This window comes from Balaenoptera musculus, chromosome X (genome assembly GCF_009873245.2).
Source record: "Balaenoptera musculus isolate JJ_BM4_2016_0621 chromosome X, mBalMus1.pri.v3, whole genome shotgun sequence".
Taxonomy (NCBI): Eukaryota; Metazoa; Chordata; class Mammalia; order Artiodactyla; family Balaenopteridae; genus Balaenoptera; species Balaenoptera musculus.
This window is the reverse complement of record NC_045806.1, coordinates 17,814,673-17,839,875: the sequence shown is the minus strand read 5'-3', so window position 1 is coordinate 17,839,875 and position 25,203 is coordinate 17,814,673. Positions and strand designations below refer to the sequence as shown.

General features: G+C 37.4%; 1 protein-coding gene across 4 annotated transcripts in view; it reads right to left on the bottom strand.

The window, feature by feature from the left end:
- The window catches only part of CNKSR2 (connector enhancer of kinase suppressor of Ras 2), a 259,346-nt gene that overhangs the window by 29,744 nt on the left and 204,399 nt on the right, over positions 1-25,203 (bottom strand). For all 4 annotated transcript variants that reach the window (XM_036840306.1, XM_036840307.1, XM_036840308.1 and 1 more), the window contains 3 exons: positions 24,041-24,108; positions 17,452-17,552; positions 14,571-15,117 (listed from right to left, as the gene is read on the bottom strand). In XM_036840306.1, the coding sequence (XP_036696201.1) occupies positions 14,571-15,117; positions 17,452-17,552; positions 24,041-24,108 (716 nt within the window). The remainder of the gene's footprint in view (positions 1-14,570; positions 15,118-17,451; positions 17,553-24,040; positions 24,109-25,203) is intronic.

The following is a 25,203-nucleotide window of genomic DNA, read 5'->3' as shown; positions in this document are numbered from 1 at the left end:
CCACCATCAGAATGCCTTGAGACTCATTGTTTAAAGAGAGAGTTCTCCTATCCAAACAAACAAAACCCTGCATGGGTTCTTCAGAGAACACAATGATAAACCTGATATAAATACATGGTAAAGTTTTAGAATAGATTATTATTGGGAGGAGTTTCATTTTTTAATTTCAATTGAAGGACTAACATGGATTCAATAAAAATGAAGCATTTTAAACTGGCTTTTTTTCCTGGACAGTATCTCTAGGTTGGGAGACAAGCGGAAAGCCAAGGGCAGTATGCTTTGCATATGATGAAATTTTGCATAATATCTTTATGAACAAAGTGCTGTAAAGTGGACTCAGTGATATTACTATTAGCTGGATCCAGATAAGGATGTTGAATGACTGAATGAAATTAACGTATGTAAAATTTCAGACTGAATGCTTCACAGCTGTCCTTGCTCCTTTCTTCTTTAAAATGTTTTGTTACAAATGTTCTTTCCTTATTCAGTGAAGCAGTTAAAAACATAGAAAGGATACTTAGAACTTTGGAGGGTTATTCAACAACAGGAGGAATGATTAGTATCATGGATAATAAAACTAAGAGTCCAAACTTTCTTAACAGGATTGAATATTGCTGGGTGAAAAGCTGAGAAGTTAAAACTTTAACAGAAAGAAATATAAATAGTTGCATTTAGGTTAAAAAATAAATAAGTGTGGGATGCTAACTTGCAACTTGGTAACATATTGGTAACAATAAAAGCATCATATGAATCAACAGTGAGTAGGTTATAACTAAGGTAATCATGCCCACAAAAATATGTTGTCTAGATCACTGTAACAGTTCCAGTACACTTGGCCTGGAGACACTAAAGAGAAACAAGGTGTACAGATGTGGGTAACCAGGATCATGAGTTATCTAGAACTTATGCCACAGGTTATAAAGTTAAGGTGATTATATGCATTCAGCTCAGAGATGAGGCAACATAAATTATGTTTGATAACACAATTCCATTGAATAGTTTTGAACATGTACAATGTGCAGAGCACACAAGAGAGCAAAGGTGAGGCCATTATGCTGAAGAGAACCATAAAAACCTTAGAGTTAGAAGAAACCATCATGTTTAACTGTCCTGCTGGCTCAGGAAGCCCTGATTGGTAGCTGGTTTTCAGCCCCTTCTTAAACACTGAGTAACGGGGAGCCTTCTAAACTGACAAAGACCAGTTATTACAGTCATGGGTAAATGCAACCATTGGAATGTTCTCCCTCATATCAATCTAAAATCAGCATCCCTGTACCCATTACGTCCTCTGGAACTTCAAAGACTATCTCATCCCTGTTCCACATGTCAGCCTTTCAAATCCTTGCTCTGTATTTTTCCAATTTTCAATGTCAAGATCGACAACCGAGTAGAAAATTTATGTCAGCTTTTATATTACTACAAGGAACACCTTTTAAACTAGAGCTGTCCAACATGGAATGCCCTGTCTTTGGGGGCACTAAGCTCTAAGTCCCTAAAACATTCAAGCAGAGTCTCAATAACAATTCTTCAAGTGAGTAAAAGGTATTTCCGTATTGGGTGGGAGGACGGATTATTTAAAACTCTAATTTCTATGGTGCGATAGCTAATTATTATGCATATTTACACATAGTGTGGCACATGTTATATGCTTACTCCAATAAAAAACAATTTATCTATTATTAAATGAATTCTTTACCTTAATATAAAGCATTTAAAATGGGTTTTATAGCATTTACCAGAGAGACACTACTCACAGTAACACAAGCAAACAAAAAAAGGTGTTATACATTTAAAGAAGATTTCAAAGTTAAGGCTAACTTTTCACTTAATGATTCAGCAAAGATATTCTACATTTGTACAGAATTATTTTTGTAATGGTAAACATCTTTCCTACCTCCAGTGCTGAGGCATAATCCTTCTAATTAGGTTAATAAAAGATTATCATGAGTCTTAGAAGCCAGGATGCTAAAATCAAGAGATGGCTGCCCAGCAACCACATAGGGTATAAGACAACAGAATACAAAGTGAGGGGTGGGGCTTACTGTCAGAGTTGGCAGTGAGTCATATTGCAGCCACACTGATTCCAAGCTGTCCCTCCTCCCTGTTCTTTTTAGAAAAGGCATGAAAACCCCTGTTTGTTGGCATTGTTAAAGAACAAGGAGAAAACAGCAGAGATGCTAGAGGAAAAAGAGTAAAGTTTAAGTTTAGTGGTATTGAAGTTATGGGCTATTTTTTCTCACCAAGAATCCTAAAGTGAATGACTGCTTTAAAATACCCATTTCATAAGGTTACAGAATAGACTCAAAATCAGGGCAACAACAACAACAATTTAAGGAAAATATTAAGAGAAAGGAACCAATAAAGTCATGGATGAGAAAATTCAGAGGTCTTAAATGAATAGATCTTGGGTATTAAGTCAATAAACTCTACAGATAATTTATCAAAAGAGAAATAGCACAATAAATATATCAGATTCAAAATCATGGAAGATATGGTATTATAAATGTGGAAGAAAGTGAAAAACTCTGTTTAAAATGTTAAGGTTCAAATTTCCCTAAAATAGACATTCAAAATACAGTATAATTTTCTGTATTTGGTTAATAATAGGTTTTTCTGATAATCAAATTCCATATTAGTTGTACTATAAAACTGGGAAGCATCTTCTCAATCATCAAAGAAATATTTATCTTGTGGTCAGTATAGTATTAAGTCAGTATAATATCGTGGCCTATATATAATGTTATACTGACCATAGATTGATATTTCTTTGATGATTGAGAAAATACTTCCTAATTTTATAGAAATCAATGGGGATTTTTAGACATCTGATTTGAGTTAATCAGCATATCTGAGTAACCAGGATGTATCTGCCCCAACCATAATGTTTAAGGAATGAGCCAAATCAGAAGTAGCTCTAAAAGTGATCTCATCCGATTCTAACCAGTTTTATAAATTTTGTATAAGTGATAAGTACCTTAAAGTGAACATAGAATACCTTGTGCTATCTCTCAAAGAATCATTTTTATAATATTATCAATTGGTTATTAGGGGAAATTATTGGCACAACGTAACAAAGAGGCTGCATACTCTGAACTATTTGCTCTCCTTTATGTTATCAGAAAGATTTTTCTTATTTTTCAAAGATTATTTACAAATTTTTGTTGTAAGTAGACTTATGGAAGAGCTTGATATACTCTTAGCATAGTACCTGGCACGTAGTAAATAAACAGTAAATGTCTCTTGAATGAATGAATAAATTCATGCTTAGAACTAATTAGAGTATATATTGATAACAGCAAACTAAAAGTACAAAATGGACGTTTAGTTTACATTTTAGTAGGCTAAATGTAGATATTGAAATATTAGGGAATCCATGACTAAGAATGTTAAAGAATTTATAGCTGTGAAATGAATCCATGAGTTTAATAACTGTCACTCTTATTTTCAAGTACTCTAAGTTTCTGTGAAATAGCCTAGAAAGTTGATTTTATTGGTATACTCTGTGTTTGTAATAGAAACAAGTATATATGAAGTTGTCATAGTACATACCTGAGACAAGAACCTTCTAGAAGTTCTCAAAGATGAGGTTTAAATATTTAAAATATTTTTTAATGACCAACTGTCACTTTTGCATTTAAAATACATAGTAATAGGTACTTTTCCCTTATTGGATGTTATATTAATGAGAATATTTTCACATTAAAGGAAAAATTTCAGAGTGTAATAGATTGAGCCATTAAGACCAAATATTAGGTCTAAGGTGCCTATGGCTAAACATAAGAAAGTCTGGGAGGCCAGAAGAATGGAACTAGTGAGAACGCTGGAAAAAAGAAGTAAGGGAGATGGTTTAGTAAAAGGTTTAACACCAAAGTCACGTGTGAAAAAACTCTGACCACCGGACGCAGTGGTTCTGAAGCCCATCTCTGAGTTCTACATTCTGGCTTTTGAAGGCTTGACTTGCTATGTTTTTTAGCTAGTTGGCTCTGGCTTAGCTGCTTTCATCACAGAGCTTTGGGATAAGTCGACATTACTGGAAGACCCCCATAAAGGAGGGTGGGCAAAAGTCATAGAGCACTAAGGCATTAGGCAGGTAGGCAAGAAGCTTCTGACACATGACTATGAGTGTGTGTGTGTAGGGTGTAAGCGTGCATATACAGCCATTGTCACTTCTTCCTTCTCACATTTCTTCCATCGTTTTTGAAATAGTCAACATGTAACTGCTGCATTTTCTAGGGTGATATATGCTGGGATAGGGGCTGGGTTCTGAGGTGGTATGTAAATAATCTCACAAGACTGCTGCTTGTATTATAAACTAAGGTCACATCAAAAAATGTTATACAGCAGAAACTAACACAACAATGTAAAGCAATTATATTCCAATAAAGATGTTAAAAAAATTTCTGAGGAAATACACTAACTTGAAACCAACTAAACCATACCTCACCTCGCTACTCACACTGAGTTACAGGAAAAAGACATATGAGAAAAACAAATTCATACAAGAATTTTTTTTTTTAAACATCTTTATTGAAGTATAATTGCCTTACAATGGTGTGTTAGCTTCTGCTTTATAACAAAGTTAATCAGTTATACATATACAATATGTTCCCATATCTCTTCCCTCTTGCATCTCCCTCCCTCCCACCCTCCCCATCCCACCCCTCTAGGTGGTCACAAAGCACTGAGCTGATCTCCCTGTGCTATGCGGCTGCTTCCCACTAGCTATCTATTTTACATTTGGTAGTGTATCTATGTCCATGACACTCTCTCACCCTGTCACATCTCACCCCACCCCCTCCCCATATCCTCAAGTCCATTCTCTAGTAGGTCTGTGTCTTTATTCCCGTCTTGCCACTAGGTTCTTCATGGCCTTTTTTTTTTCCCTTAGATTCCGCATATATATGTGTTAGCATACTGTATTTGTTTTTCTCTTTCTGACTTACTTCACTCTGTATGACAGACTCTAACTCCATCCACCTCACTACAAATAACTCCATTTCGTTTCTTTTTATGGCTGAGTAATATTCCATTGTATATATGTGCCACATCTTCTTTATCCATTCATCTGTCGATGGACACTTCGGTTGCTTCCATGTCCTGGCTATTGTAAATAGAGCTGCAATGAACATTTTGGTACATGACACTTTTTGAACTATGGTTTTCTCAGGGTATATGCCCAGTAGTGGGATTGCTGGGTCGTATGGTAGTTCTATTTGTAGTTTTTTAAGGAACGTCCATACTGTTCTCCATAGTGGCTGTATCAATTTACATTCCCACCAACAGTGCAAGAGTGTTCCCTTTCCTCCACACCCTCTCCAGCATTTATTGTTTCTAGATTTTTTGATGATGGCCATTCTGACCGGTGTGAGATGATATCTCATTGTAGTTTTGATTTGCATTTCTCTAATGATTGATGATGTTGAGCATTCTTTCATGTGTCTGTTGGCCATCTGTATATCTTCTTTGGAGAAATGTCTATTTAGGTCTTCTGCCCATTTTTGGATTGGGTTGTTCGTTTTTTTGTTATTGAGCTGCATGAGCTGCTTGTAAATCTTGGAGATTAATCCTTTGTCAGTTGCTTCATTTGCAAATATTTTCTCCCATTCTGATGGTTGTCTTTTGGTCTTGTTTATGGTTTCCTTTGCTGTGCAAAAGCTTTTAAGTTTCATTAGGTCCCATTTGTTTATTTGTGTTCTTATTTCCATTTCTCTGGGAGCTGGGTCAAAAAGAATCTTGCTGTGATGTATGTCATAGAGTGTTCTGCCTATGTTTTCCTCTAAGAGTTTGATAGTGTCTGGCCTTACACTTAGGTCTTTAATCCCTTTTGAGTTTATTTTTGTGCATGGTGTCAGGGAGTGTTCTAATTTCATACTTTTACATGTATCTGTCCAATTTTCCCAGCACCACTTATTGAAGAGGCTGCCTTTTCTCCACTGTATATGCTTGCCTCCTTTATCAAAGATAAGGTGACCATAGGTGCGTGGGTTTATCTCTGGGCTTTCTATCCTGTTCCATTGATCTATATTTCTGTTTTTGTGCCAGTACCAAACTGTCTTGATTACTGTAGCTTTGTAATATAGTCTGAAGTCAGGGAGCCTGATTCCCCCAGCTCCATTTTTCGTTCTCAAGGTTGCTTTGGCTATTTGGGGTCTTTTGTGTTTCCATACAAATTGTGAAATTTTTTGTTCTAGTTCTGTGAAAAATGCCAGTGGTAGTTTGATAGGGATTGCATTGAATCTGTAGATTGCTTTGGGTAGTAGAGTCATTTTCACAATGTTGATTCTTCCAATCCAGGAACATGGTATATCTCTCCATCTATTTGTATCATCTTTAATGTCTTTCATCAGTGTCTTATAATTTTCTGCATACAGGTCTTTTGTCTCCTTAGGTAGGTTTATTCCTAGATATTTTATTCTTTTTGTTGCAATGGTAAACGGGAGTGTTTTCTTAATTTCACTTTCAGATTTTTCGTCATTAGTGTATAGAAATGCAAGAGATTTCTGAGCATTAATTTTGTATCCTGCTACTTTACCAAATTCATTGATTAGCTCTAGTAGTTTTCTGGTAGCATCTTTAGGATTCTCTATGTATAGTATCATGTCATCTGCAAATAGTGACAGCTTTACTTCTTCTTTTCCGATTTGGATTCCTTTTATTTCTTTGTCTTCTCTGATTGCTGTGGCTAACACTTCCAAAACTATGTTGAATAATAGTGGTGAGAGTGGGCAACCTTGTCTTGTTCCTGATCTTAGTGGAAATGGTTTCAGTTTTTCACCATTGAGGACAATGTTGGCTGTGGGTTTGTCATATATGGCCTTTATTATGTTGAGGAAAGTTCCCTCTATGCCTACTTTCTGCAGGGCTTTTATCATAAATGGGTGTTGAATTTTGTCGAAAGCTTTCTCTGCATCTATTGAGATGATCATATGGTTTTTCTCCTTCAATTTGTTAATATGGTGTATCACATTGATTGATTTGCGTATATTGAAGAATCCTTGCATTCCTGGGATAAACCCCACTTGATCATGGTGTATGATCCTTTTAATGTGCTGTTGGATTCTGTTTGCTAGTATTTTGTTGAGGATTTTTGCATCTATGTTCATCAGTCATCACTGTTTTTTAATTAATTAATTTGTTTGTTTATTTAGCAACAAGCAAGTTACTACATTTCAATTAAACAATAAAAGAAAAACATGTAGGGAAGTTTAAAAACTTCCAAGGCATGTTTTATGGTACATTCCTATTATGTTTTTAACCTACTATCTTCCAGTAGTTGGTAACCACAGGAGGTAGACTTCATATGTAGAGGGAAAAAAAGGAGGCATTTGTGACCTTCAGCTTTCTCTGGCAAGGGTGACCGAGGTAAAAGGAGTCTAAACTTAGAACAGGTTCTCATAAAATGAGCTAGAACAAACTCTGCTGAGAAACTGACTATGTGCTACCACTGATCTGAAGGAAGTGGTTTGCCTTTTTGATGTGTGAAAATAGTAACAAGTAGCAGTATGGCTGAATCTAATCATATTTCTTGGTAAAACAAACTGTAAATCATAACTTGTCTTACCTATACTGGTGAGGGGTTGTCATCCTTTTATGTGAGCTTTAACTCTTATCTGTCCACACCTTCTGCTGGTATGACTGTAGCATCTAGAATTCATTCTTTTGCCAATTGAATCTGGCTTCATTACTTATTATAAAACTTCTGAGAACATTTTCCTGGCTGATGCGGGCTATTGGTTATTCGTTAAAGTACAAGTTGCAATTTCAACACGTTTTACAAATGAATCAGGATGAAGCTAGGTGATGAGTGACTTCTGAGGGAGCCAGACTTCCTTCGATTGGCAGCAGATTTTGGTAGGAAAATCAACTGCCTAGGGGTGCTGGAAGATCCAGTTTCTAACAATGAATTGCTTATCTCACATGTCATATTCTGTGGCCTTCATCTTTGAAATGGGAATAGAACAGTAAGAAAATGGTTTCAGCATAGAGAAAGTGACTATAAATGAGCCATAATACAAAGATCAGTGATTCTAGTTATTAGTATCCTAGCTCTGTGGTACCCAGCATGAAGAGGATATGCTGAACACATGCAGTCCTGTCCTCCCCTTTACAAAATACCCCAAATAAAGAATTTTGCCATGTTTTGACTTTATGTCACACAATGAATAAAAAATAACTTTAGCTTTAACTACTATATAATAAAATGGAAAAGAATAAGTGATAAAAGGGTTTAGCTACTAATCATTCACTCACTGACTCATTCATCCAATAGTGCCTGGCCTACTATGGGCCATATAATGTTTTAGGCACTGGGTATACAAGACAGGAATAAAATCCCTGTTCTTAAGAAACTTATACTCTGGTGAGTGGAAATGGAAAATAAATCAGCAAACAATATTTGATATTATACACAAATTGTAAAGCTGCGAAGATTATAAAACAGGGTAACATACTCAAGGATGAATAGTGGTGGGGTAGGCGGGAGAAGGGGCATCTAGGTCAGACCAGGTTGTTAGGGTAGAATTCTCCAAGGGGAAAATATCTGAACCTGAGTGGCAAGGTCTATAAATACATATTTCAATAAATATATATGAGAAGGTTATTACTATTTGGAATACAAAGTTTCTTTTGAGTTCCCAAATGTCTAAAGTCAAAAAGGAAAGGAAGAGTGAGTGATAATAATGTGAAATGAGGGACATTTCTATTTTAGCTCCTAGAGCACAGCTAATATATTGTGTTGAAATATACAAAATTGCTGATATTTCATCATTTTGAGCTACAAAAACCTCAATTCATATGGTTCAACTCAGTAGCTGGAGCTGAACAAAGTTAGGTCATGTAGTCAGGTAAATGTTATTTAGTGAGGTTTGCCAGGACTAATTCACTATTTAAGTATTGTAATTGCCCTTTTTGCTTAAATCCAAATCTGTATGAAATCTACATAAATTACATAATTATAAAACATTTATTGGATAGACTTACAGTGTCAGAAATGGAAACTAAGTGCTTTCTGGCATTACCTCATTTGATCCTCACACAACCTCAAAAGGTAGGTACTGTTACCACATCATTTAACAACGAAGCAATTGAGGTCTAGAGGTGTTAAATAATTTGATCAGTCATACCACTTGGAAGTGGTAGAGTGACAAAGCAAGGATGTGAACAGAGGAATGTCTCCAGAGGCTGTAGTCTAACCTCTGATCACTTAGTGTTTATAGGAAAACATGCTTATTCATTTCAAAGGTCAACAATAATTATATCTAACTTGCTATATTTTCAGGGTTATATAATATATACCCCCCTTTTGTTATCTAACATTTCGTTAGGGCCAAGACTTTTAAATGATGTGATCTGGGGTGTATGTTTGCATATACACACTGAAAGAGTGAAACATTACTGGAACAAATATATTTGAGGATATAACATACATAATAGTAGAGAGGCTCATGTAGATAGTAATGATAGGCAGTCTGGTATACTCCTTTTCTTCATGATCTTAATAACAAATCAAGGTTAGTCTAAACTCATAATCATTCCATTTCCCTTGCTGTTTAGGCAGGGGCATATGATGCAGCCTTGGCCAATGAAATCTAGGGCCAAGTCTGCCAGAAGGATCCAGGAAGTTTTGACTTTACAAAAAGGAATAAGAATACGGCCTGGTCTTTGGCTCTTTTGGATGCTATCTTATGAGAAGTGATGCTCAGAGCTGCTGGCATTACAGAAAAGTTAACTGAGTCCTGACACTGCAGAGCCATGACATTTACTCCAGAACAACCCCACCTCTGAACTTTCAGTAAGTTAGATAATTAGCTTTTCCTCATTATTTAAGACAAAAAGCAAGGGAGGTGTGATTAAAAATACAACCTGTAACCAATATTGAAATTATAGCTACATTCTACTTTATATCCAGTCTTTAGTGTTTTCTGTCTCCCTAACAATCTTTCTTCAAAATCAGACAATACAGTATTAAGAGAATATTTGTTTACTGCTTTCTAGATTTTTCCTTTTTTTTTTTAATATATACTTGTTACATAACCAGCGAAGAATGGTGCCCTTAAACTTCACAAAAGTGACATATTTAAGGTTCTCTACTATTCTTTCTCTGACTTTTTGGTTCATGTCTTTTTATTCACATTGCTTGTATATCTTTTCCATCTATTCCCTTTAGACCTGAACTATAATTTAAGATATTATTGATGATTATGCTCTTCCAAACTCTTCGTGCTTGAACATAATTTATCTAGACAATAAATAAAACAGTAAAAAGTGCTGCAACATTTTTCTTTATTTTCAGCTTGCTCCTTTTTTTCCTTTAACACAATTCCATATTCGGGGAATATCTTCCCCTGGCCCACATACTTCCTACCTGAATGTTCTTAAAAATAAAACTCATGGCTTTTAGAAACTCTTCAGGAAATTACTCTAAGACCCTTAAAATGACTGAAGAAGATTAATCTATCTTCTTCTGCACGATATTGGTAGTCATTATCTAGGCTCTCTGCCTATATAATTTAAGATATTAGGGCACTGAGGTGCACATTTTGTACAGCTCTTAAGTTACCGATGGTGTGCAATGGATGTTAGATTAAAAAAAATAAATTTAAAATACATTTCTTGGCAGATTTCATTTTGAAAGCATCAGTAAATATCTTAGCCAGATAATCTGATATGTACTGTAGCTACTAGGTAACGTTTTATCTTCCCCACCCTCAGCCCCCTAAAAAAAAAAAACCCTAGGTTTTGCTTTAGATTTCTAAGACCAAGTTAATAAATGTGTAAATTAAGTAAGAATGCTGATAGGTTATCCCTAAGACAATGAAAAAGAGCACATTATAACTTCATTGAGTACATGGTGGCACCAAGAATGCATGGCTAGAAAAGAGGACTCTTTTAACTGCCAAGAGGGAAATCAGCAGGATTAGGGGATAAAGCTTTCAAAAACCTCATCTAAACTGCCTAGTATGGCAAAGGAAAGAGAACTATTAGAAGCAGACTTCAAGTTGCATTAACCAAAACCGTATTTTAGTGTTATGGCAGATGATTTCTGAATAAAGAATAAATATAATATCTTTATATTTTGTCCCACACTTTTATGATTGATACTCCTTGAAAGCTGCATAGGCTGACACAATTTATAATTTAATCTCACTGAGGTATTATAAGGCCTATACCTCAGTCAGCTTCGAAACTGCTAATTGGGATAATAGGAAATTAGTTGTCTTCTCCCAAATGCCAGTGAAGTAGGTCAGGATAATTAATATTCAAGCTGACTTTTCTGTCAAAGGAAAACACAACAGGTCTCATCTGTGTACTTTTAGTATCATCCACTTTAGACTAAAATGAGTTCAGCCTCAGAAAAATCACAGTATGACTCAGTTAAAGAATTGAATTTCAAAATAAGACAAAAGGTAGTTCAACCATGAGAACGGAGATTGAAGTATGCTCTAAAGAAGACTACATTTACACCTCAGAAGCAGGGCCAAATTCCACCTGTACGAAGAAAATGAAAAAACATCTAGGTCACAGATTTAGGTACATCTTGCTTCTTAGATTGCTCTGTAAACTCATAAGCACTATATAATATAGATCATGAAAGGGGTTTGGTTGGTGACGTAATTCTTCACCCTTAAAGCTGAAGATAAGCTATATTTTCATATTTTCTCCCATGGCTCCTTCTGCTCACTTGCCTGGCACTTCGTATTTTTAATTTCTTGGCAAACTGAGAAAAATGTTTGGAGCTAGGGACGTGAAACTTATTTGCTCTGCAGGTCTGTACTTGATTAGTGCAAATTCACTTTAGTAGGTCACAGTGCATGCTGGCCTCGAGCAGGACAGTTAGTAACACACCACTGCTGGTCTTTGATTCTAACAAGCACGGGAGCCTGCTGACCGGAGCGGTAGCACAGTGGGAGCTCCGGGCGGAGGGCACGCTGTAAGTGTGCTTCTTTCCCATGTATAATTTTGACCCTACTGACAGAACACCAAACAGCTTGATTTGAATAAGCAGCCTGGAATACTTACTCCTAATGGCCGACTCAGGGCAGTCATGAACAAGACACTCCTTAACTAGACCTTGAAGATTCTTTTGAAAACACTGATTTTAGAGCTGATATTTCCCAAAGGAGGTGCTCATCAAATTGCACACTCCTAAATATTAGAAACAGTAATGCAGAAAAACCATCATTGGGAAGGCGAACATGTACTCCATTAAGTTAAGAAGCATCTTCCAGGCAAGCATGAAACGTACTGCCCTGTTGAGAATGGTTTAAAGGACACTGAGACATCAAGTGGCAAGATTATAGAAAAATACCCAGAAAGAAATGGGGCCCTGCAAGGTAGTGCAAGGCCACCTTTAGTGAAACAGATCCGACTGAAATAACGCGAACTACCCCACGATATCGAACCGCAAAGACAGAATGTGCAATAATACCAAGTTTACCGACACACTTCCTAGGGTGGTTCTGCCTTATCGCAATCATTCCACAAAGAGAGAGCCTGCTGAAAAAGATGGAAAGTATTGAATAACTGCCCACTTGACTCATTTGGGAACCTAAAGGAAAAACCCACCAACTTGGGAGTACATCTGTATGGCTAAAAATACATCCAATCAACAAAACAGCAAAAAACAGACACTAGAAGAAAAAATAATCGAACGCCATCTAACTAGGGATGCTCTGTGGGCTAGTGGAGCCTGAAGGAAGGGTGAGCCCAGGGCTAGGTTTGCCTTTCAGGTCCTAGGGCACGTATTCTCCATTCTAGTCCTCCCTACACAACGCCCAGGAGGAACTGCTAAGTATCTAGCCAGTTGAAAAAGACAGCCTCAAAGACTTGTACCCGTGGCAATGATGGAATGTGTTGTGAACAGGATTCTCTATTTCAGAGGGTTGTGCCTAATTTCAACACAATTTATTTTAAAATGGCAGAGATGAAGTATTTTCCCCAATGCGTTTGTAGAATGCTGAATAAACCTCACATACTTAGTTGTAGCAGTTGTGCAGCACCTGGACAACAGTGGAAAGGAGGTTTCTAATGCATCCTTAGTTAAGTTTTAGGAAACAACTTATACTAATCATCTTAATATTAAAAATATATTATCGTGCTTGCCAGAACTCCTACAGAGGCCTAACAGGGTTCCTAGATCTTTCCTCCACAAGACTCTTCTATAATTTCTAATAGACGTGAATGTTGTGAGGGCGTGGCAGGTCATCACCTTTCCTGAACCAACAGTATACCTTTTATAAGGCTCCTCATGGAGATTATGGCTAAAATATACTTTACATGGAAACTGCTTTAACATATGAATTTTATTATAAGCAACTCATATTTTGATAGTAGAAAAGGTCCACTGTATTTTCTTGTCGATTATCTCCAAAGTAACCCTCATTTTAAATGAGCCAAGCTTCAAATTGACATGAGGCTTCTGACCCGCTGGTAGCCTGTGAGCTTTGAGTTGTTTTTCCAGTTGTAAAGAAGGACTTACACTAATATACCCTGTAATCAAAGTCTCCATACTGTGTGAAATGGGCCGAAGAATACAGTCTGTTTGTATCCTTTAAAAAGAGAAGTCTAATGCCCTAGTGGGACCAAAGCAGTAACTGTGGTTTCATCAGCACCGGCTTGGGTCATCTGCACTAATTGGCCCATACTTCATTTTGAATAAAGAGATTTCATACTATTTCTTCTGTACTATTTTTGGGGGTATTTTATATTCAAGTCTTACAGCCAGAACTAGATTTTCTTTCTAAGTAAAATAACTGAGTTATAGCCTTTCTCTTAAACTAGCCTGGGTTTCTGGACTGGTATATCACATTAGTTATAAACAGAAGCTTGGTATGGCATGTTGGATAAATAACTTGATAACTAGTAAACATATTCTTTTAATGCCAATCAGAGGGTTACTTAATGACTTGTCTCTCTCAAGAGTTGATTCACATAAATTGAGCTTTGCAATCAACATACATACCAAGAAAGTAAATGGATGCTTTTGGCAAATTGGTTTCTAGAAACAGATTCTGCTATTTGAAGTTGATAGAAATGCTATGTAAAATTTCTTCTTCGAAAAATTCTTTTGGATTTTTCCTTTCAATCTTCTCATGGTGAAAAGGGAAGTTTTATATGTATGTATGTGTGAGTGTGTGTATGTGTATTCACTTACTTATTCAACCAAGGTTCTGCTAACACCCTGCTTGAAGCATTTATAGCTTCTTAACCCAAACTCAGGGGGCAACAACTGTGGACCAAAGGGATGATGCATGCAAGTGAGAAGAAAGTGGATAAGAGGAGGAAGAAAAACAAATGAATGCCATCAACCTTAAAAGGCAGATGGGCCAAAAAAAAAAAATTATTTGCTCTAGCTGTGGGTGTCCTGGGATGTAGGCTTCATTACTCATCTTTTTTTCCCCCAATTTACTCAAGTTCTGAAAGTGGGACACCAAGGGATACCTGACTTCCTATGCAGCAAAACCATTATTTTAAGAAAAAAGGGAAACAAAATTCTATTTTCTTAAAATAAGAAGTCTGAAAAGGTTAGGAATGTGTGTATACAGGCTGAGAATCTCCATCAGCATACTTACTTTTGTCTCCTATGTTTTCCCCTGCTGCCTCCCCTTCCTCCTCCTCCTCCTCCTCCTCTTCCTCCACCTCTGTGGGCTGCACGTCATCCTGCGGGTCACAGGCACTAACCGGCGCGTTCAGACAGCAGTGGTTGAACCCGCTATCTCGAGGCAGAGTAAAACTTCGAGGCTTGCCCCCGTTTCCATTTAACACTTGCATCCTCTCGCTCTCGGCTAAGGGGTACGGCCCATAGTGATCCTGTAGGTGGCACTTCTGAGTTGGAAGGGTGGACTGCCGCCTGTGCTCTGGGGAGATGGCCGCGGAGTCAGAGAAGACGGAATCCTCCAGGGGCAGAGTCTGAAGATAGTGTAACCCTGAGCTCGTCAGGGGCGTCTCGATTAAATCCTGCCAGGAGCGGCGCTGACTGGCTGTCTTGCGAATGGGGGACACCACACTGCTCCCAGTCAGTTCCTGGCGAAACTCCTCATGGGAGGACTGCGACTGAGAGGTCTCTGTCGAGGAGAGCCGGCTGTGTTTCGCTTCCACATAAGGACTGGCACAACTCATCTGTGGAAAGGAGCCTCTGATCAGTCTCCACAGAAACAGCAGACCATGCCTGTCACCAAGGAACACATTTGATTTCCACCATCTCAAAGTCAGGCCCCAGCTGACACTTTAAGAGACTGAAACGTGGATGTATTGAAATACAGCTACGCTGGGCTCTCGTGAAAAATGTGACATACTAGTGCAAACTTTTACAACAAAGTATAAGGCAACGTGAGTGCCTATGTAAGAAATATTTAGCAACTAAAAAGAAAAAAAAATCCTAAGTTTTGAAATCTCTATGCATTCAAAATCCTGAAGAATTGTTGCCAAATTCGTATTTCCAGATTTTATGGAGTCTGGGGATGAGAGCAAGGAGACAGGATTTTGGATGTGAAAACAAGGTGCCTCTAATCGGACACAGGCCTTCCTCTTCTTCATAGGTGAATGTCTCCTCCTAGAGTGTCAAGGATAAGCTTTCTTATAGTCTTGTCAGTTCTGTGGCACTTTCTAGAGAGTTAAAAATGTAGGAAGGATGAGATTACACCCTGATGGGAATTAGCATTTGCCTTGAGCATAGCCACTTCAGAGCACATAAACACAAAAGAAAAATGGAATATTCTTCTCCTTGGAATTTAAAGTTTGGGAATATATGTTACAGCACAAAGCACAACCAAGAAAAAGGACAGGCATCAAGTGAATGCTATAAAAGACTTGCAGGCACCCCTACCGGGACAAGCCTTACTCTAGCTCTGGGGGCTAGCAGACCAGCCCAGGCCCCTTCCAGGCAGGAGGAGCCAGATTTGTTAGATGTGATCATTACGATTGAGGCTGAGGTTGTGGCCAGGAAAAGCCCGACTAAGGTGAAAGTACACCTTCCCCTCTGGGTAAAGGAGAAGTTAAGTGGCATCTTCTGTGGGCAGCCAGTTTTTCTTCCCACATGTTAATCACAATGTGAGTAGTTTCCTTCTTGAAATTCACAAGTTGCTATGATTAAAGAGCGGTTTGGTCAAGCTGCAGTTTCCCTTTCTCCCACGTTTACAAATATTTTAAAGGAACTATTTAGACCCTGATGTTTTAGGGAAAGAGGGAAAATATGATATAAACTATACCTTGTTACTGACTTCATTATTTCATTTGTCTGTTGCACTTGGTACACTGCAGCATCTATTAAGGAAATGTGTATATGGAGAGGAACAATTCTGCATTTCTGTCTACTTTTCTCCTTTTTCCCTTAGGTAAGAGATACTGTCATCAAACATTTCAATTAAAAATGTGACTTCCCTTTTAGTCCTTAGCCAAAAGTATTCATTCATTCATTTCAGAAATATTTATTGAGCACTTAATAAATAAGTACCAGTGCTGTGCCAGGCCATAGGGATGTACAGATGAATAGAATGGGGTCCCTGTTCTCAAAAAGTTCACAGTCCAGTCCAGTGAGCTGTTTGCAGTCCCAAATATTCTGATTTAATATCTCTGGATGAGGCCTGAGCATCTGCATTTCTAAAACATTCCAGAGGTGATTCTCATGCACAGCCAAGGTTGAGAAGTGGCCTAGAATTATATGAACATCTTGCATAGCACCCTTCTTGTTAAAAATCCCCTGGAGTAATACGGAGGTAGAATTAGGTGGCTGCTATTGTCACTTAAATCCAGCTTCCATTTCCTATTTGGAAGACTCAGTCTCAAGATAGGCAGAATTGACTCTTATGGTACTGTGACCATGCAATGTATTGCCTAAAATGTGACAACATTGAGACTCTTTCGGTAATTCTGATGGGAAATGGGCATGAAACAAACCAGGACAGTTGTAAAGATCAAGGTACAGTCTATACACAGAATAATTTACACAGGTTTAAGAAGTCTTAAGAAGAAGAGCACCACATAAACACATATACATTAAACCAGACCCCATGGCTGCCTGAAAAGCTACATGCCAAAACATGTTCAATACAGATATAATATAAATTTTTACAATTGCTTCTAAAGGACATAGGAATTAACTTTGTTAGTGTAGAATAGATAAGGTCAATTTATATATCTTTTTCTAAGAAGACTTTTTTTTGTTGTTGATATTTTCATGAAGGCTACTCTGACACAAATGGTATGTTTTCTTAATAAAACTGGTAAGATATTTACTAGTGTGGAATCTGTGGTGACTGCTTCTCCTGATTAAATATTCTTTGTATACTCAAAATTTTTTTCCCTTATTGCTTTTAGACTCCCTGTTTTCTTTCCCCCTAAAAACACCAAGGTCTGACATGTAATTAACTACATAATGTTTTTTAACATACAAAGGGGATGTCTCAGGTCAAAGAATCTGATGCTATATTGAGTATATTCCTACTGGCAACTTACGGAGGGAGGCCGTGGGTATGTATCGTAGGGGGGTGGAGGGCTGTCCTGTTTGGGTGTTGATGGAGTATCTGCTTCTTCCTTGTCACTCTCACTCCAGTAATCTGAAAATTCACACACATGGATACATCAACATCCCATTAAAAGTTTCTAGCCATATTTTCAGGAACACACACTACCAGCTAACAAAAGGAAGTTTAAATTCCATTCTGACACCCTGCTCCCCAGCACTCGCTACTCCAGGCCCACCAACTTTTATTTTCAGTTGGGTTTTGAGGAGGAAGGAAGAGTACAATCACCTAATTCCAACCTCCTTTTAAAGCAAGCAATTACACATAGCCACAATTTTAGGTAGGGCAATATGCCTCCAGTGGGGTGCTGGAGCTGACTTGTCACAGCCTGAGAAGGCTGATTATTAAATTTTCGGGAATTTTGCCAACGGTTCATATTGCATTGGGAGTTCAGAATCAGCCGTGGTGGGAGTATTTATACCATGGAAATTGGCAAACACTACAAATTAAATTTTGCTCTGTTGTTGTCATCGTCAAAAAAAAAAGAAGGAGTTAAGACAAAGACACTGCATAAGTCAAATAAGGTTTAGGGTATTTTAGATTCCAGACCAAATTACTTAAAGCTTCAATTAATGAATGATGTCACATGATGCCTCTTAAAGGTGTATCATTTTATCCTAAAGATGAACACTCAAAGAAGAAATACATAGGTTGAAAAAAAAAAAAAGAAATACATAGGTTGCTGTAGATCTCTACAGGTATAAACAGCTTCAAACATAATGTTCTCAATCCTCTTCTGTGGCTTCAGTTCACTGGTTATCTAACAGTCGCTGTTTCCAGAGTCATGCTGACATGAATCTCTATAACACCATACTCCCACCTCTACTTGGAAACACATGGCAAACCCTGATTCTTGCCAAATGCAAAAGGGCAAATCTGCTGATGTGGGCTGTAAGTTCCAAACTTCTAGAACTACTTAAAAGGGTAGAAAATGTAAGCCTCTAGACAAAGTGACTTGGCAGACCTCAGGCAAGAGGGAAGGGGAAAAACTCCGAGAGATACATTAGTCAAGTAAGTAAAATACAGCACAAAGGCCAATCATCAGAATCTGTTCTACCAATATCTCAACCACCCTGTAACTGCTGGGTTAATTCTTTATGTGATTTACAAGGAAAAACCTAGAAGTATTATCCATATGAATTTCAAATGATAAAAGAAAAGTTATTAAAACAAAAGTTTCCTTATTCTTATGAAAATCTAAATCACAAAAGAACCTTAACTAATATTCAGATGTAGGTGAAAAATCATGGCACATATTTTTACAGGTACCCTTATCCACCCAGGAATTCCCATATTGTAATATTTTTATATATTTTCCTTGTGGTGCTGATTAATAAGTACAGCTAACATTTACTGAGTACTTACTATAATATGCCAAATAGAAAGTAGTAGAACTGTGGTTTGAACTAAGAAATTGCCTTGCTCTAAGCCTCGAAGGGCCAAGTCACTGGGACTCTCTGTACGACTTAGCGGGAGAATTTAATGTGACATATATTCATGATCCTTCAAGCCCCCCTCCTCCTGCTGCTCAAAATTCTTTAGCAATAGAGATTATTATATTCAGGCCTCAAAATACAAGGTCTCTGAAAATCCAATTCCTACTTTAATTATTCCCTTTGAGTAAAGGATAAGCAAACACTAGTTAACTTAAATTTGAGATCTGGTTTTTACATTGGGTCACACCAGTGATGGGCAGCATACTAAGTCTCCCCCTCAAATATGAATTGATGTAGTTGCCCAGAAACGGACCCAGTAAACACTGGTGGGAAAAGCATGAACTATATACTCGCGCAGATGTAGGTTCAGTGCTTGGCTGTACCAATTACCATTTCTGTGCTCTTGTGATGGTTACTTAATCTCTTTGAGTCTGTTTTGTCATCTGTAAAAGGGGGCTAATAATAACCACCTTTCAGAGTTGTGTGAGTGGGCCACTAAGGTAACATATATTCAAGCGCTTTGCATCTTGAAAGCACTCAATAAATATTAAGATCCCTAATATTGGGTGGATTTGTAGGTAGCATGCCAGGACAGTCTGACCCAGATCACACAGGAGATAAATGCCTAGTGTTCATCTTCTTAGACATTAGTTTTTTCTTGTAGCAAGTTCCAGCAACGAAAAGTGAATTCTGGAGCTCTGGGGCCTCAGTTGGGTAGTTTTGTGGGAGCTTGAAATACTACTGGGAAATTATTGCTGGAGGTGGAGGTACTAAGCACCCCCTCACCCTGCTCCCAAGCAGTAGGCTTGTGAAGATCATTCTGCTCTTACCCTTCCCACTATTTCCAGAAACTATGGCACCTGTGCTGAGCTCCCCCTTCACCTTTGCACTGAGACCTTGGGTCTCAAGGAGTTAGCACCTCAAGGGGTCCTATGAGCACACTGAGAAGGAGATGATCACCATTTTATCAAGATCCCTACAGCTATCATTACAAGTGACAGATTTAGGAGATTCTCTCTCTCCTCAGCCCCCCCCCCACCGCAACCCCCGCTAAATTAGGAAGAATTCTAATCCTTTATTTGATGTAATTCTTGGTTTATTAAAGAAAAAACACCATCAAACCAAAGTTTTCTTGGGTTGCCTAAGAAAAGGCTGAAATACCACTTTGCAAATTAACTTCATTTCACACACTAAGCTGTGTGTCTTTGAGAGAGCAATGCCAGGGAAGAGGCTACACAGAAAATTTAGGCATTTTGGGTTTGTGTGGAAAATTACAGGCACACTGCTGCCCAGAGGCTGAAACCAGTCTGATTTTCATTCTAAGAGCAAATTAATTTATTTTTCTTAGCTCTCTATTTAGCACAAAATAAATGGATACTTTTAATGTCTCTTGCAGTGATATTCAATTTTACAAGTAACTAATCATGAATAAACAGTGCCATCAATAGAAGAGGAAAATTTCTACTTTATTTCTCATGTTGATACAAAAGGATAATTTGAAATTGACTTTTTCATCTAGAACTATCAAAGAAATACAATGTATTTCATTCACTTTTATGTAATTAAAGCTTTACAAAGACCTCGTGTGTGATTGAAAATAATGTGTCATGAATGTCTGATTTGAAGCTGGAAAAATATAGAAAAATGATTAGCAGACAATTAGCTAAATTATGATCTTGGCAGAATTTAGTGTAACCCTGTTTTCTCTAAGTAAAACAATGCATAATGAAAAAGAACCCCATATCCTTTATACTTCTGTAGTTAAAGACAGCAATTCACTAAACTTTTATTTAAGTCAATGAAAGAGTCACTTCCAAGCTGTACTGAGTATTTAAATAGAAAGTGTTTGGCAGTTATTCCTCTGCATCTTTCTGAAATACTCCCAGTTCTCAAAGAGCTATATTTTGTATCAAGTTTAACTTCACTACTGAGAATGGTACTTAGATGTCAAACAATTCTATAGAAGTGTGGAACAGACACATGCATCCAGTAGTTGTCTATATAGAATACGTAAGACCTAATCCTGCATAAGGTAGGAAGTCTAATATGTTTCTGACCTATGTTAGAGTACCTGATGAATGTATACTCTAGGTGGAAATCTAAATTATTTCAGAGATTCTGGTTGTAGAGACCTGAACTGTAACTATTAGCTTCTACCTATGATTGTCAACCACGTTCCAGTAGGCACTAGAATAAATACTCACATGACAGACTATGGCAGCATGAATCCATGGAATGAGTATTTTTTGGAATGTGCATGTGCAATATGACTTACCAGTTCTTTCATCCATAATGAAATTTGGTTATATAATGCCAAGTACAAAGGAAATCCACTAAAATCAAGGCCATGCTCAGCTTCAAAGCAATGTCGAGTGATAAAATACAGAAGCCTGAAAATCCAAGGTTCCTTATTCATGCAAACTGACTTTTTTCAAGATTCATTCTCCTATTGGCACATTGCCCACACTTCTAATTCTTGCATCTTAAAAAACTGAGAAATAAATCTATATGCACTTTTAAAGAACAGTTTTCATGCTTTTTAAAGTAATTTGAAAAGGAAGGCTGGTGTGTGTGTGTGTGTGTTTGTGTATTTAGCTCCCTTACTATAATTGTAGGCCTATAAATTAAGTAGAAGTATGAAAGTGGAGAATAAACTTTTAACAATGAAGAAATGTGACAATAACTGGCCTGACACTTCATAGTCCTGGCCGGGATTTGCCTGTGCACAGTGATTTGATAGAGATGGTTTCCATGTTATTTGTGGAAGTACTCATGCTGTTTCCACTCCCAGGAATGTTTTATTTTATTACTTCTCATCCTGCGAGAACCAGTTCAGATAATGAGTCCACATAATGTTTTTTTTCCCATTTCCCTCCTAGAAGGAATCTCTCCAGCCTCATTCCCATGGAATTTGGTTTGTACTTTCCCATGTTTCACTTTCCATATTGTACTAAGAGTATCTTTTCTACTAGAATTCAATGTAATTTCAGGCAGGATGGGTGCTTATTTCACCTTAATACAATTAGAGTGTTAGCTGAAGGCCTTATTCAGAAACACTTTAATATTTAACAAAATACCTTCTCTGCCTCTTCACCGCTAACTTTATATCAGGCTCACTGATTACTTTCTCCAAGTATTTCCTCATTAATCCTGCCTCCTTCTCAGGTTTTTAAAAAAATTTTGCAGCCACTTAGCAATTTTTTAAATCAGTTGCATGTGGTGCAAAAATTAGTACTCATTTACTTTATGTTGCTCTTTAATTTTTCTTAGGCAATTTCAAGTGTGAATTTTTTAGAGTCTCAATAAGATGCTGAATTCCCATTGGCAGTAACCATATTTTGCTCTTTCTTGGAAATCTTCCTGCCCTATCTCCTCACCCTTCACTGCTCTAGTCACCCCCATTCTCTCACCCCATGGCTCTAAGCCAGGGGTTGATAAACTGTGGCCTGCAGGCCAAATGAGGCTCTTTGCCTGTTTTTATACAGCCTGTGGATCAAGAATGGTTTTTACATTTTAAGTGGATAAAAAAAATCAAAAGAAGAATATTTTTCAAAATGTGAAAAATGTTATGAAATTCAATCTCAGTGTCTGTAAATAAAGCTTTATTGAAGTACAGCCACTTCCCTTCATGTGTCTATAGCAGAGTTGAATAGTTTCAACAGAAACCTTAAGGCCTGCAAAGTCTAAAATATTTACTATTTGGATCTTTACAGAAAGTTTGCTGACCCCTGACCTAAATATTTGCTGAAAGATTGGTTTTGGAATCTGGTTATCTTCTTTACATCTCTCTAACCGTCAGTTTTGAGATGTTTTAAAAAGTCTTCCCCGTGAGGAAACAGTAGGTTTTCAGAATCTTCATGTTGACCAACAGGCTATGTCCACTGGAGACACAACTAGAAATATGTGTATCAATGTGTGGAATCCTTTTAACTTCAGGATGTCTCAAAAGTTTTCAAAGAACTATTTATGCTTCCAAGGGATGTATAGCAAACATTCTTTGGGAAATGTGAAGCTACTTTTATTTTTAAATAAATTTATTTATTTATGGCTGCGTTGGGTCTTCGTTGCTGTGCGCGGGCTTTCTCTAGTTGCGGCGAGCAGGGGCTACTCTTTGTTGCAGTGCACGGGCTTCTCACTGTGGTGGCTTCTCTTGTTGTGGAGCACGGGCTGTAGGCACGCGGGCTTCAGTAGTTGTGGCTCAAAGGCTCTAGAGCGCAGGCTCAGTAGTTGTGGCGCATGGGCTTAGTTGCTCCGCGGCATGTGGGATCTTCCTGGACCAGGGCTCGAACCCGTGTCTCCTGCATTGGCAGGCGGATTCTTAACCTTTGTGCCACCAGGGAAGCCCTGAAGCTACTTTTAGAACGGTGACCACAACTTTTGTTAAGATTTCAATTTTGCATCAGGATACTGTATTTCATAAATGTGAGGTCAATACTAAGGCAAGTTCCATAAGATCACAGAGCTAACATAGTAACAGAACTGAAGAACACAAGCAAATGAGATAATCTATGGAAGAAGGGATCATTCATCTGAGCTCTTTGCATAAAAGAGCACTTAAATGTCTGTGAAACCACTAAGTAGAAAAAACAACTCACCACCAAGGACCTTGACTTGGGTCAATATAAAGGACCAATTCTAGGTTTTTTAATTTATTTTTTTAACATCTTTATTGGAGTATAATTGCTTTACAGTGGTGTGTTAGTTTCTGCTTTATAACAAAGTGAATCAGCTATACATATACATATATCCCCCCATCTCTTCCCTCTTGCATCTCCCTCCCTCCCACCCTAGGCTTTTTAATCTTTAAGATTTTTTTTCCTCCATAGGAAGTAGACTAAAGAAGATGGCAACAAACAGCAATGAGCTCCACATTAGCTGCTCCAAAAATTTGAGTTTATTTCCTGTTTAATTTACTAAACCTTACCCATAAGATGCTATGGTTTGGATTCAAAGTGCACAGAAGAGAAATAACCACAGACTGACATACGCATTTTCTCTCAAGTGATGGCAGTGAATCACTGTATAGGAAAACAGCAAGAAAAAAGAAGTGTAACACAATAGTAAAAAAAAAAAGTATTTCTTTACCTTGTTCTTGCTTAATCCTCTCTCTTTCTGCATATCCTGCAGTCAGCATATTAATTCTGTTAAGCCACCTGAAAAAACAAATATTAAAATCAGTAACATTGCAACTGAATTTTTTATACTTTATACTTAACTATTTTCTTGGGAATAGTTATTTTAAAATGTATAAGAATTTATGGAATAATCCTAGATAAAGGGTGTGTTTTTTTGCTACTCTTAACACATGGAGTCTTCAATGAGCTATAATTTGCTGTAGTACAGACTGCTCCCACACTAAAGATGCTATTTCACTAGAAAAGTCTTGGGCAAACCTGTTAACATCTGTAACATAAAGGGTTTTGAGATGACCAAAGCCCTATTAATTCTGTTGCTCTAAATGTAAAAGCACTCCAAATATTTTTGCTGTTCTGTTTCTTCAGAACAAATGCTCCTTTGGAGATATTTAAACAATATCAGATATAATTTGTCCTGAGAAGGGAAAAAATTATAGACCTTGCCTGTCAAAATATGTTTTACTATGAAATATTAGTTTTGATGAATCTCCTTTAAGTTTAATGATCCAAAGGGAAACACATCTCAGTAGTAGTATACTTTGGAAATTTGTCTCTAAATACAAGGGTATTAGGTTTTTCCAAAGACAAAACGAGCATATACAATTTTAACCTCTGTTTAGATCTTGAAAATTTATTTCCATGAACAATAGTAATTTAAAAATAAATCTTAGTTCTTTCCTCTTTCAGTAGAGTTGCTATTGCCAATGTAGGGAACTGCCTGAAGCAAAGCACTATTTCAATCTCCGTCTTTTGTCCCACTAGGTCACTCCCTGTGTTCATTATTCTGGATAACTGTTTACACTGCATCAGATTATCAAATCACAAAATCTTTAAACTCACCTGACAGTTTCCCACTGGTCAATCCTGAGCTATGATCCATATATTTTCCCAAATAAGAAAGTAAGGAAGAATCAACCTTCCAAACTAGCTTGAGTATGTTTGGAATCACTAGTATAGTTAACATCATTAAGTTGTGGAATAATCTGATCGAAACGTTTTTAGGAAAAAACTGTGTTTGAGAAGTTTTTCTCCTAGGAGATTATCTCCCCTGTCAAGTGGAAGATGACTTTCTTTGAAGTGACTCATACGTTTCATCATTTATGCCAAGTGGTG